The sequence below is a fragment of the Carex rostrata genome, chromosome 20, assembly GCF_964058835.1.
Source record: "Carex rostrata chromosome 20, lpCarRost1.2, whole genome shotgun sequence".
NCBI classification, from domain to species: Eukaryota; Viridiplantae; Streptophyta; class Magnoliopsida; order Poales; family Cyperaceae; genus Carex; species Carex rostrata.
The window spans coordinates 8,885,799-8,897,350 of NC_135937.1; the positions used below are offsets into that span (position 1 = coordinate 8,885,799).

At 35.2% G+C, this 11,552-nt stretch overlaps 2 protein-coding genes across 2 annotated transcripts; both read left to right on the forward strand.

The window, feature by feature from the left end:
• The first annotated feature begins 2,601 nt into the window (after positions 1 to 2,601).
• LOC144572292 (plant cysteine oxidase 2-like) lies at positions 2,602 to 5,528 on the forward strand. The gene is made up of 5 exons (XM_078321803.1): positions 2,602 to 3,139; positions 3,859 to 3,980; positions 4,116 to 4,269; positions 4,646 to 4,852; positions 5,281 to 5,528. The coding sequence occupies exons 1-5, from the start codon at positions 2,731 to 2,733 to the stop codon at positions 5,403 to 5,405; spliced, it is 1,017 nt and encodes a 338-aa protein (XP_078177929.1). The 5' UTR covers positions 2,602 to 2,730; the 3' UTR covers positions 5,406 to 5,528.
• A 747-nt stretch (positions 5,529 to 6,275) lies between these two features.
• NOL (NYC1-like protein) lies at positions 6,276 to 9,947 on the forward strand. Its single transcript, XM_078321802.1, has 13 exons — positions 6,276 to 6,584; positions 6,689 to 6,757; positions 6,852 to 6,913; positions 6,999 to 7,085; positions 7,214 to 7,281; positions 7,374 to 7,422; positions 7,954 to 8,039; positions 8,180 to 8,237; positions 8,345 to 8,395; positions 8,506 to 8,556; positions 8,865 to 8,906; positions 9,016 to 9,126; positions 9,752 to 9,947. Exons 1-13 carry the CDS (start codon positions 6,344 to 6,346, stop codon positions 9,797 to 9,799), a joined length of 1,023 nt encoding a protein of 340 aa, XP_078177928.1. The 5' UTR covers positions 6,276 to 6,343; the 3' UTR covers positions 9,800 to 9,947.
• The last annotated feature ends 1,605 nt before the right edge of the window (positions 9,948 to 11,552 follow it).

Genomic DNA, 11,552 nt, shown 5'->3' on the forward strand with positions numbered 1-11,552 from the left:
CGTAGGCAGTCGATCGGTCAATTTTTGCTCTTATAAAAATTTAAAAATACATATTTAATTTTGTAGCCAACCCTGACAATTAATGTTCTATAATTAATTAACCAGCTCTCATGATCTGCTGCTGTAGCCTGTAAGATGACGACTAAAACCAGCGCGCGGTTATTCTGCTATATCAATCACCATCTTTGCTAGCTATACTAAAACTTAATTAAAACCTTTTTTCTATATATGGCGCTCATTTAATTGTGGCACAATAAGTTGTGATGTCCGGCTTTTATATCAGAGCCCAATATTAATAAAAACAATGAATATTTAAACATCGGCATTGTTCTGAGTAGCATGGAATAACTTGAATGCTAAGCTATGAAATAAAAGTGCGCTATTTCAGTTACGATTGCTATAGTGGTAATAGCGGTCCGCTATCTGCGCTACGCGCTATAGCGCACATTGTGCTACATAGACGTAATTTTATATAAAGTCCCAATTGAAAATTAATTCTAAAAATCAATTTTTTCAAAGTCCATATTAGTTTTGCTGAAGAGGCAGAAGCCAAAAATAGAACAACCCCACACCTCTTGCCTCTTGGTTTTCCTGAGGAGGCAGAACCGCAGAAGCCAGATTCCAGATGCATTACAAATTACAGTATAGTAGCATATGGCCCGGTCGATTCCAGTTCACACGCGCACTAAACCTTTAAGGTGGTACGTGGATTCAATCTAAAAACTGTGTACGAGCTGAACAGTAATGGTGGTTTTAATTTGTTGTAATTAATTACGAATACATCAACCATCCTACTTAATTATTTTTAATTCCCTCCGGAACACAGCATGGTTTATTAATTAATGGATAATTATTTACTTAATTAGTGACACTTAAACTGTATATTAATTATGGATAAGAACGCGGGCCGGGCTATATATTGCGGTCCTAGCTTAATTAATTAGATAAAAACTTTTATACGCCTGCTGCTCATATATCACACTATATATCAAGGGATTCAAGGCGCGCTTCAATATTATTATATCCTCTTTCGATCTCTGCATTAATTTTCGGCATGCACTGCACTTCAAATTATTAACATTATGCTCGTTATTAATTTGGAAATCGAAGGGTTTTTTCTGTACTAGCTGGACTTGCTCTTATATATATATATATATATATATATATATATATATATATCTTAATTAATTAGTTAACATCAATTCATATAATTCTGTATATATAACATGACATACATACATGATATATGTAAAATATATAATTAAATCGAATGTCAATTAATGCTACTGATCGATGATAAACAAAAGTATTTTTCAAAATATACGCAAGTTTCTGTTTCTGTGGGCTAATCCACTAGCAGTTCAATCCAATATTTTTGCGCATTTTTTAATTTTTTTAATTTTTAGATATTTTTGAGGATGGACTTGCAGAAATAGTCAAAAAGAAAATGATGAGCATGCATGTTAGCCTAGCTAGCTTGTAGAGTTGTAGGTTTATTTTTATGACGATGAGATCGATCCTTTAATTAATTAGGCACTGCAAATTGCACAACCAGCTTAATTAATTGTTCCCCTGAATTCCTAATAATCAGATCAGACCAGCCAGTACGTATAGTAGATTTATTTCCTTTTCCACATACACGCCGCGTAGGCGTAGGCGTATTTGGCGTTGGTCCTCCACTCCTTAATTTTCTCTCTCCTTTTTAATTAATTTGTCGCTGGCATGGATAGAAACTGTGTACGGTCAAGTCGTCAACGGTGGTTTCTTAATTTTCTTCGCAATAAGGCGGGCGCCTAGCCACCTACGTATATATGGACACATCGTACTTGCTCTCCTCTCACCTACGACCCACCAACAACCTAGCTAGCCACTCTTTAGAATCATCTGCCACTGCGAACCCATTTATTAATTAATTGCCTCGCTTAATTTCTAATTTTTAAGAAATTCTTCACTTCGATAATAAATGCTTCATTGCTTGTAAAACGATTATAATATTTGAACAAAATTGAAACAAAATAATAATAATAATAATATATTGTAAATGCAAGTATAATAGAGACGTGAAAAATGAAAACATCGGAAACCCCTCTCTCTCTATATATAATATATAATTAGTAGTGATAACTTTTATCCCAAAAAAGTGGAAGGCATATTTTTAAAATTGTTACGCGCCTCGACTAACTTTTTTTGAAAAAGATTGTTTAATAATTTAACTGTACTTTTTATCTTTTAACCCTACTAAAAGTAATTTCCAATTATTGTGCTCGTCTGAGAAAAGACTAAAAATGGCTTCTACAAATAAATCTTTCATATTAACGTCGTTTTCCTTTCCGGAATCAGCTTTAAAAAAAAATGAAAAAAATGAATGAAAATAGAAAATAGAAAATGTGGAACAGAAAAGGACTGACTAAGGTCTAAGGTGGTTGTTTTCAGGTCTAGTAAACCGCTTGTGGGTCCCATCGAGCCTTCCCTCAAATAAATAATGATGAGACCGCATCTGAGAAGGTACAAATGTTTTATGAGCTGGTGATCCGAGTGCAGGGAGAATTATTAGTTATGAATCCAGCTCTCTCTGTCGGGACCCGAAAGGGTGAAACCCATGGTTTGGGGCCTAGATTTTTTTCCTCTTTTTTTTTTTTTCCTTTTATAATTTTATTCTCTCTTCTCTGCTCATAGAATAGAGCAGACATAGTGGAATCCGGTTTTGAAAATCCTACCAAGCTCTCTCCAATGGCCCCTAGTTTTGCACCCCTTTATAATCTCTCTACAGGCCTTTCCTACCTCCCTTATCCATTCTTTCTTTCTTTTATTTATTTCTTCGCAAATTCCAATCTTCTCTTTCAATCGGATCGGATCGGATCGGAGTGCTCCACTTCTCTAAATCAATTGATTTCAATGAAGGTAGAGGGAAGTACTGGAGGTGAGGAGGGGAAAATCAGAAAGGTTCCGAAGAGGGAATTCAGAGATGTAGAGGGTAATCACGGGGTCAAAATGAGAGAAAAGAGGAAAACAAGGCGCAGAATTCAGGCTGATTCATCGGCTGGTATTCAGAGACTGTTTATGGCGTGTAAGAAGGTTTTCAAGGGGCCCGGTACCGTACCTGAACCGGCTGAGGTTCATATGCTTCAACAATTGCTCGGTAATTCTTTCGCTATGGTCTCTCTTTTTCTTTTTCTTTTTAAATTTGTAATTTTGATAAACCTTTTGTTATTGGCGAGTATTTTGTGGAATTGATAATAGTTATGAACTTTTTTTTGTCATAATTTAGGTTTTGACCGAATACATATTATTTCCCTTGGCATCAAAGTCATGGGATATTAAATAGTCTCGTCTAAAGTTATCCCGAGTTTAAGCCATTGATATATATTGGTTTTGTTAGAATATCTATATTAATTTTGTTTCACAAATCTTTCATTGGTTATAGAAAGCAAAAGCACCACAGCGCTTATGTAGTTAATCTGGGTTTGGGGATAAAAAGAGCACAACTTTTTACCTATCACAATTTAAAGCAAGTTTAATTGATTTAATTTTCATAAATGCCAAGGAATTATTAAAATTTTGGAGAAAGTCCTTGTTTTTCATCGAAACAAAATCATTGATGGTTCTGCTATTACAAATCGGCATGCCAATACCAGTTGATGTTTCCACGTATTTGGAGTTGGGTCCTATGGCATGTTTAAATGTATATTAATATTTCATAATAGCTTTATCATAGAGCGTGGATTTTTTATGATCAAGTAGACATTAATTTACAGTTGTTTTGTTGCATTGTTCTTAGGTTGTCTAGAATACTGTTAGCAAGTGTATTATAGATACCAATTGTAGAAGTAACCTGTTGATTTTATGCATCTTAAACAGATAAAATGAGGCCAGAGGATGTAGGTTTAAGTTCAGATCTACCTTTTTTTACGAGTAACAATACAACGAAAGGAACTCCACGGATCACTTACACGACAATTTACAAGTGTAATAACTTCTCGGTAAGATTTTTCTCCGTCACACAATTGGAGTCACTAGTAAAGCAAACCCGTAAAGGAATGTGATAGATTTTCTAATAGTTTGATGTTTGTAGTAAATCACCTAATTTGTTCTAAATATATATATTTTCTCTTTAGATGGTAATGTTCTTTCTACCCCCGCGAGCGGTGATTCCTCTACACAATCACCCTGGCATGACAGTCTTCAGTAAACTCCTGCTTGGATCTATGCATATAAAGTCGTATGACTGGATTGACACAACATCTAACGGATTGACACAACCAGATCAATGTAATTAACCTCTCTCTCTCTCTCTCACTCAGTCACTCACTCACTCATGCTCTCTCTCTCCCGACACCCATACACCCCAAAAGTTATATTGACACCAAAGGTATCGTCATTGGAGCCTTCTAGTTTTGAGTTATGAATGTTTCTGATGTTTCACTTCTATTATTATAAAATGACTGTTTTGCTGTTTCTCTATAATCTATACACACCATGTGAACATGTTAACAACAGAGCCTACGATAGATTTACAATACTGAAACTAAGAAATAGAATAAAATCTTACTGTTAATACATTGACTCTCGTTCTCTTTCTGTGCAGTTGCAAAAATTTGAACACACATACTTAATACCCCCATTTGTTTTTTCTTTCTTTTGCCAGTGATACTGGCAAAAAAGGTGGAAGATTCTGACTTCACAGCCCCATGCGACACATCTATCTTGTACCCAACAACAGGTGGTAACATGCATACCTTCACTGCCATCACAGCATGTGCATTTCTCGACATACTTGGCCCTCCTTACTCCATCGAAGAAGACAGGGATTGTACTTACTATCAAGACTTCCCTTATTCTCATCATGTTCCAAGTAAGGAATACATTTTCTTAATGCTAAAGTTCTGTTGCGCTAGGTTGTAAAGGCCTAAAGGGTGTTTGCGGTATTTCACAAGACCAGATATTTTGAATGGTTTCTCTATTTGGCTGTTCAAAAGTTTCTCTAATTAATTGATGGAAGGTTGTATTTTAAAATACAAGTACAGCCGTTTTTACAGTCCACTTGGTTTATAAAAAATCCCAATTGTTCGAAGAATCTATTGTTTTCTAGACACCCTCTGGATCTAATCACATTTAGAAATAGATTTGCTTATCACACCAACTTAGGATTAATTTAACATGAGTCGTAGCATAGATTAGGTAAGCATGGTTACAATCTCACATGCATTGACCGAGTTTGCAATATTTTAATTTATTGTGGGTTGTTATTTATTATTTTTTTTTATTACCTTTGTTTTGCAGATGGTGAAACTGATCTTAAGGTACAACATAAAGACCAACTGGGATGGTTAAAAGAAATGGACATGCCAAAGGATCTAAAAATGGATAGAATAGAATATTTAGGTCCTCAAATCATCGAAAGTTGACTGATTTCTTGAAGTCAAAATTCTTTAGCTTTTTTAATTGTAGTTGTGTGACAAAAATATGGCTGTGCGCAAAATGTAGAATGAACTTTTTGCAGTTAATACATTTTGCTTCTTTGTTTATCACGGTTGATAGCAAATTTTACTCGGGCTGTGCCAGGCTTCATGTTTTAGTTGTGAAAGTTAATTATAGGACCAGTTCTGATTCGTTGTCTTGCGCGTGCTCAACTCGAATAGATTTCTGTCTTACACCGTGTTAAAATTATTCAGGTAGATTTGTTTGAGCTTGACTTAAACATAGCACCATATGTACTTTCACTGTTCATATCACTCGGTTCCAAGTATGAAAAATAATGATTGAAGTTCGTAGAGATAAGCATCTAGTTAGGCTAAGCGCTTGTTTGATAAAAAAAAGGAACTTGGAAGTCCGTTTGTTTCCTTGGGTCAGTTTATGCCCACGGGCTTTAAATTGCAAAAAAAAAAAAAAAAAAAAGTTTATACAGAAACCGAAATAATTATAATCCGAATTAACTAACATACATTCGCAACTTTCAGTAGAACAGTCAACAGATGTAGTTAGTAATTAGTAGTATAAACAGCACCGTAATTGTTGACGTATCATTTATTACATGGTATTCTACTATGTAACTATTGGCTGAGGCTGAGGCTGAGGCTGAGGCTGAGGCTGAGGCTGTGACCTGACACTTAATGGGGTACCCGTAGTCCCGTACCAACGAATGAGCGAGCTCAAACAGAAACAGGAGTAGGAGTGTAGGACTGTAGGACCATCACTATCGTTTATCATTCGTACGTAACTACTAACTAGCGTAGCGTGGATAAATTACTCTAGTCTAGATGTGTTCCTTTCCTTTCTTTCTTGTTATCCGAGCATTCCCTCCCTCCCTCTCTATCTCTATCTCTATCTCTGCAAGACTGCAACCATGGCTAGTTCTCTGTCGCTTCCCGCCGTTTCTCTCTGTACTATCCCTAGAGTCGTACATGTACCTGTTTCCCTCTATACCACCACCACCATGGGGTCATTTCGTTCGGGCAGGGTCCGAGCGGTCCGGTACCAGTACCGAAATCGGTATCCAAGTGGAATGGTAGTTAGAGCGGAATCGAATGTTACGAAAGAACCGATGGTGCCACCTTATAACGTTTTAATTACTGGATCTTCTAGAGGTTAAAACCCTTTTAATCGCTTTCCAGATTTTGGTATTTGGTATGCTCTTGGCTCTTGCTAAGGAATTGGGTATATGCTTCTTATTTCTGGTTTTATTCTACAGGTATTGGGTATGCTCTTGCTAAGGGGTTCCTCAAGGCAGGTGATAATGTACTGATTTGCTCACGATCAGGTACCCAACAAACTTTAAATTAATTGCCTCTTTTTAAAAATCAGACTTTGTTTCACATTTAATTAATTAATTAATTAATTCATTGCTTATTCAGCTGATAGGGTGGAAACAGCAGTGGAGAGCTTGAGAAAGGAGTTTGGAGAGCAGCATGTGTGGGTATCTATTGTTGTGATCTTCTTTCTTATTTTCCTTTTCATTTTCATCTCAACTAGCTAATTAATTTCTACATTTTGGTTGCTAGGGAACAGTTTGTGATGTCAGAGAAGGAAAGGATGTGAGAGCACTTGTAGAATTTGCACGCGAGAAGCTGAAATATATTGATATATGGGTATTACAATGATTTTCTTTTCTAATTCTTACTTTTTTCATATACTTAAAACGTTTATTATTTTTCTACAAACAGCCAAAAATATTCAAGCTAATACTTAAAAAAGTTATTTCTTAAACAACCTGCAGATCAACAATGCAGGATCAAATGCATATAGTCACAAGCCATTGGTAGAGACGTCAGATGACGCCCTAATGTAATCTCTCGGTATAAGATCATTTTATTTTATATTTACCAATCTGTTTTCTTATATTACCTCGTTAACTTTATGCATTTTGTCTATGGAAGGGAAGTGGTCACAACCAACACTCTCGGCTTGATGATTTGTTGTCGCGAGGTAAATTTCTTGATTATTATATTTACTGTGGCGGGGGGTAGGGGCACCCCTCCCTGGCTACCAAAAATAAAAAGGATAACAAATAACAAATAGAAATCCATTTTTTTTTTTTCACCAGGTGAGTGCCACTGCTATAGCCCCTTTTCTTATTGAAACAAAGGAACACATCAAACTTTCCATTTTTTTTTACTTAAAAACCTATATTACCTTTTTTATTTTTTCATTGGGGCATTTCTCATTTGATATGGAAAAAGTAGCCTAATAAAACTAAACAAAAAAAAATTGATCAAATACATTAACTTCAATACATTAACTTCAATATGAAAAAATGAAAAGGGTGGTCACACTACAAAATGGGAGTATTAAATGAATGTACTAAATACTATCTTTTACAACAACAAACAAGCCTTTAGTCCCATATACTAACTATTTTATTCTATTTAATTTAATTTTGTGATGGGTACAAGGGGGGAATGACTCCCTGTTATTTTATGAACTCAAATTCTTTTGAGATCTGGTCCCTTTGTTTAGGCAATAAACATGATGGGAAACCAATCTCGAGGTGGTCACATTTTTAACATTGACGGTGCGGGTTCTGATGGAAGACCAACCCCTAGGTAACATATTAAAACATTCTTTTTACTTTTTACTAATACCATAAACTCTAAAAGCTGTACTGCCCATGAGTTATACCCATGGGAAGGGACTGCCTTGTAATGTTAATTTCTTACATGAGTTTATCATGCTATGGCAACAGATATGCAGCATACGGTGCAACTAAGCGCAGTGTTGTGCACCTTACAAAATCTCTTCAGGTATACTCATAATACTGCATTTTGCTTCACTTTTTTATTTTGTCATGGCTTCATTGGTGAGTTACTTGTTGTCATTTCACATTATCTAAAAGTAATTGTTAATTTAGGCCGAGCTGCAAATGAATGAGGTGAATAATGTCATGGTGCATAATTTGTCAGTAAGAAACTTTATCTTCAATTCAGATACTTTTTCAATTTTTCATAACAATTGCTACTCTTAATTCTATTCTGCTAAAATAGTTTTGATACAAAATTTAATATGGTGCAGCCTGGGATGGTTACAACTGATCTTCTCATGTCAGGTGCAACTACCAAACAAGTAAGCTCTCTGGTTAAAGTCCTAGACCTTGACATCTTCACATTGATGTCGGGGCATTTTTGTCATCTCACTAAGAGTTCTTAGCATTTAAGGAATGAATTTGACATCTTTAACATGTTTTTCTAGCTCTTATAGTTAATTTGGGATCGATGTAACATTTTAAAGGTTATTTTTTATCAGTTTCTCAGAAAGAAGATCCCAGGGATGGCATATAGGTCATTGACTTGGGCAAAATATTAATCTTATCATCTAATGTAATTTTGTGCATGCAATATTAATACTAATGTTTATCTATTTCTGTTTTTAAGGCCAAGTTCTTCATCAACATCTTAGCTGAACCACCTGATGTGGTGAGACAGTAACTTTTTTTGCATTCAAGTAAAATCTCAATTGAACAATTATAAACATATATCCACTGCAAGTTAATTAACTTTTTTTTTTTTTTTTTTTTCATTCAAGGTGGCGGAGTACCTTGTTCCATCAATTAGGTCAATAGCGAGTAGTCAACAAATGAAGCCAACCTATGTCCGCTTTCTTACTGGCTTGAAGGCATACTCGAGAATATTTTCAGTTAACATCTTAACCCTTTTATAATTTTTTTTTTTTTGCAATGAGAACCGCCCATGTAATCCCAAGTAGAGGAGGGATTACTTGGGTAATTATTAAATTAATTGTGGGAGGAGGGGTCTTAGGTGAAAATTTGCCACATTTTAGAGGGGAATATTTGATGCTCGTTTTTAGTGACATTTCCATGTTTTTGTGGAGTTAAGCTTGAAAATGTTTCTATTTTGAGAATTTCACAAAGCGACCCTACATATACCACTTTTGAAATGAAGCCCCAGCCCAGTAGGAACTTTCTAAAAGACTGCTAACTGGAATAACTTTTTTTTTCGAATTCCTTCAATAAAGCAGGGAGTTCCTTGCAACAATTCAAAGGAACAGATTTGTTTACAGTTTATAGTGTAAAGGCAGTTACGAGAGTCCTCAATTTTGGTGTTTATAGTTCAATCTAACAAATCCGACAATATTATCAGTTGCATTGCCAGAAAATATAAAATAAATAAATAAATATGGTTAGTTAAAATGTGAAGAATTAGGGGGGGCTTCATTGCTATTGTATGATTCCTGATGTACCTTTATATATGATTTCCTAAAAATAAGGGTCTAATATGCTCCTTTACATTGCTGCTGCCAGAGGCTAGCTTTTGGCGCCCGAAGAAACAAATATGTGATGGAAGATTGAAAAGCTTGACAATACATTTTGTGTATACATTGATTTGTCTATTTTTTTTGTTTTTCATCTCTTACGTTGTGCATTACTTGCTCACACTGAATGTATAGCACTGGGAACTTTGATTCACCCCCAAATAGGTAGATATATATCTGGGACTTGTTAACTGTGTGCATGAAACCAGATTTCCCCCAATTCGTAAAGAGCAGGTCAAATTTGATACAATTTAATTGATGAACTGGAATCACGGGCTTAGTGCAGTGGCACAAGTCATGTTTCTCCATGAAGAGGTCGCAAGTTCAATTTTCAAGAATATTTTAGATGCTGACCTTTAATTAAAAAGAAAAAAGAAAAAAAAAAAAGAATGATGAACTGTATCTCACATTATAGTTGTAACTTGGGAAATTTATGTCAGTTCTTTGACCAAATACAAGTTCAACGTAGCAAAAAATTTACTCTAAAATTATCAGATGTGTTTAAATACTTGTAGTTACACTATGGATGATATATGTATAGTATATTATTATTATATAATTGTATGCACAAAATCCGATTTTGGCTAATTGATATAATATTAGATCAAAGTTGGTGAAAAAAATTCGCCAAACTGCTATTTCCAGCATGTTTCACATTAATAAGAAATTTTTGGTCGGTTCATGGCTCCATAGTCCATACAAATCTATCAGTCACAAAATTAAACCTCTGTTCGAAATCTACATTAGTCGCATTAATCTATACACGTTCAATCAAATTTAGTACAAATTTATTGATGAACTGTTCTTGTTCACTATATATATTTTACATTTTGATTGGACATTTTAAATAGTTCATGGCTTAGTATTGTTTAAATATTTCAAGGACTGACCAATACGCTTAAAACATTACTATCTGTGAGCTAAAGATCGGGTTCATACTAATTCACAGAGAATAGATTAAATTGTGCCAGAAAGCTGTTAAGCCTCTTTTTAACCATGTTCATGTTGCAAAGTCCTTTTACAGTGTGTTGCAGATCTAGTCATTTATTTTACACTATATATTTTATTTTGTTAAAAAAAAGTTTCTTTGGCCTTGTGGAATATGAATGAGCATGATGTCATGATCAGACTGGAAAAAAAAAAAAAAAAGTAACTAGCTTTTTGTCATGGTAAAGAAGATTGGTCTTTACTTTTACGGTTACCTTTTTGCTCTTATCTCTGGATAGAAACATTTTTAGTATGAATCCCCGGGAAAATATTTTGGTTAAGCCTTTCTTTCAAGCCCGTTTTGCCAAAAAATTTGTATCAAAATGTACATTGCGGAGCCCCCAAATTAAAGAGTACGTAATGTGCCACAGACAATCCAGCATGTCAGAGCAACGGCTAGTTGACCAAGTCAGAGTCTCCGACAGTTCCCTCTCTCTCCGCCTCAATCAAACAGACTGTGAGTCTGTGAGGGTGGGCTCCACGGTACAGATCCTCTATGAAGGAAGGCACGCAGTATTTGATGTCATTGACAGATGACATGAGTTGATTTTTTAATTAAAAATTACACAACACAACACAACACAACACAACAGTGAGTCGCCACTCGCCACACAGTGTTGTAATGTATCATGCACAGAAAGATTCTACTTCTTTTTTGCTTTTCGCAGCATCTCCCTCAGAGAAGGGACGACATGGCAGCCATCCAGACGAAAACAAGTGTCGGACTCACTTACATTCGCTTCTCTGCCCCAACTTTGCTTCCCCTTGCTGTCTAACAATACCTTTTCTCTTTTTATTTTTAT

Excerpts from the sequence above, each read along its gene's own strand:
- NOL (XM_078321802.1), top strand. The coding sequence starts at position 6,344 with ATGGCTAGTTCTCTGTCGCTTCCCGCCGTTTCTCTCTGTACTATCCCT. Across the intron at positions 7,086-7,213 it reads TGAAATATATTGATATATGG|ATCAACAATGCAGGATCAAA; the intron begins GTATTACAATGA and ends AACAACCTGCAG. Across the intron at positions 8,557-8,864 it reads CAGGTGCAACTACCAAACAA|GCCAAGTTCTTCATCAACAT; the intron begins GTAAGCTCTCTG and ends TCTGTTTTTAAG.
- LOC144572292 (XM_078321803.1), top strand. The coding sequence starts at position 2,731 with ATGGCCCCTAGTTTTGCACCCCTTTATAATCTCTCTACAGGCCTTTCC. Across the intron at positions 3,140-3,858 it reads TATGCTTCAACAATTGCTCG|ATAAAATGAGGCCAGAGGAT; the intron begins GTAATTCTTTCG and ends CATCTTAAACAG. Across the intron at positions 3,981-4,115 it reads ACAAGTGTAATAACTTCTCG|ATGGTAATGTTCTTTCTACC; the intron begins GTAAGATTTTTC and ends TTTTCTCTTTAG.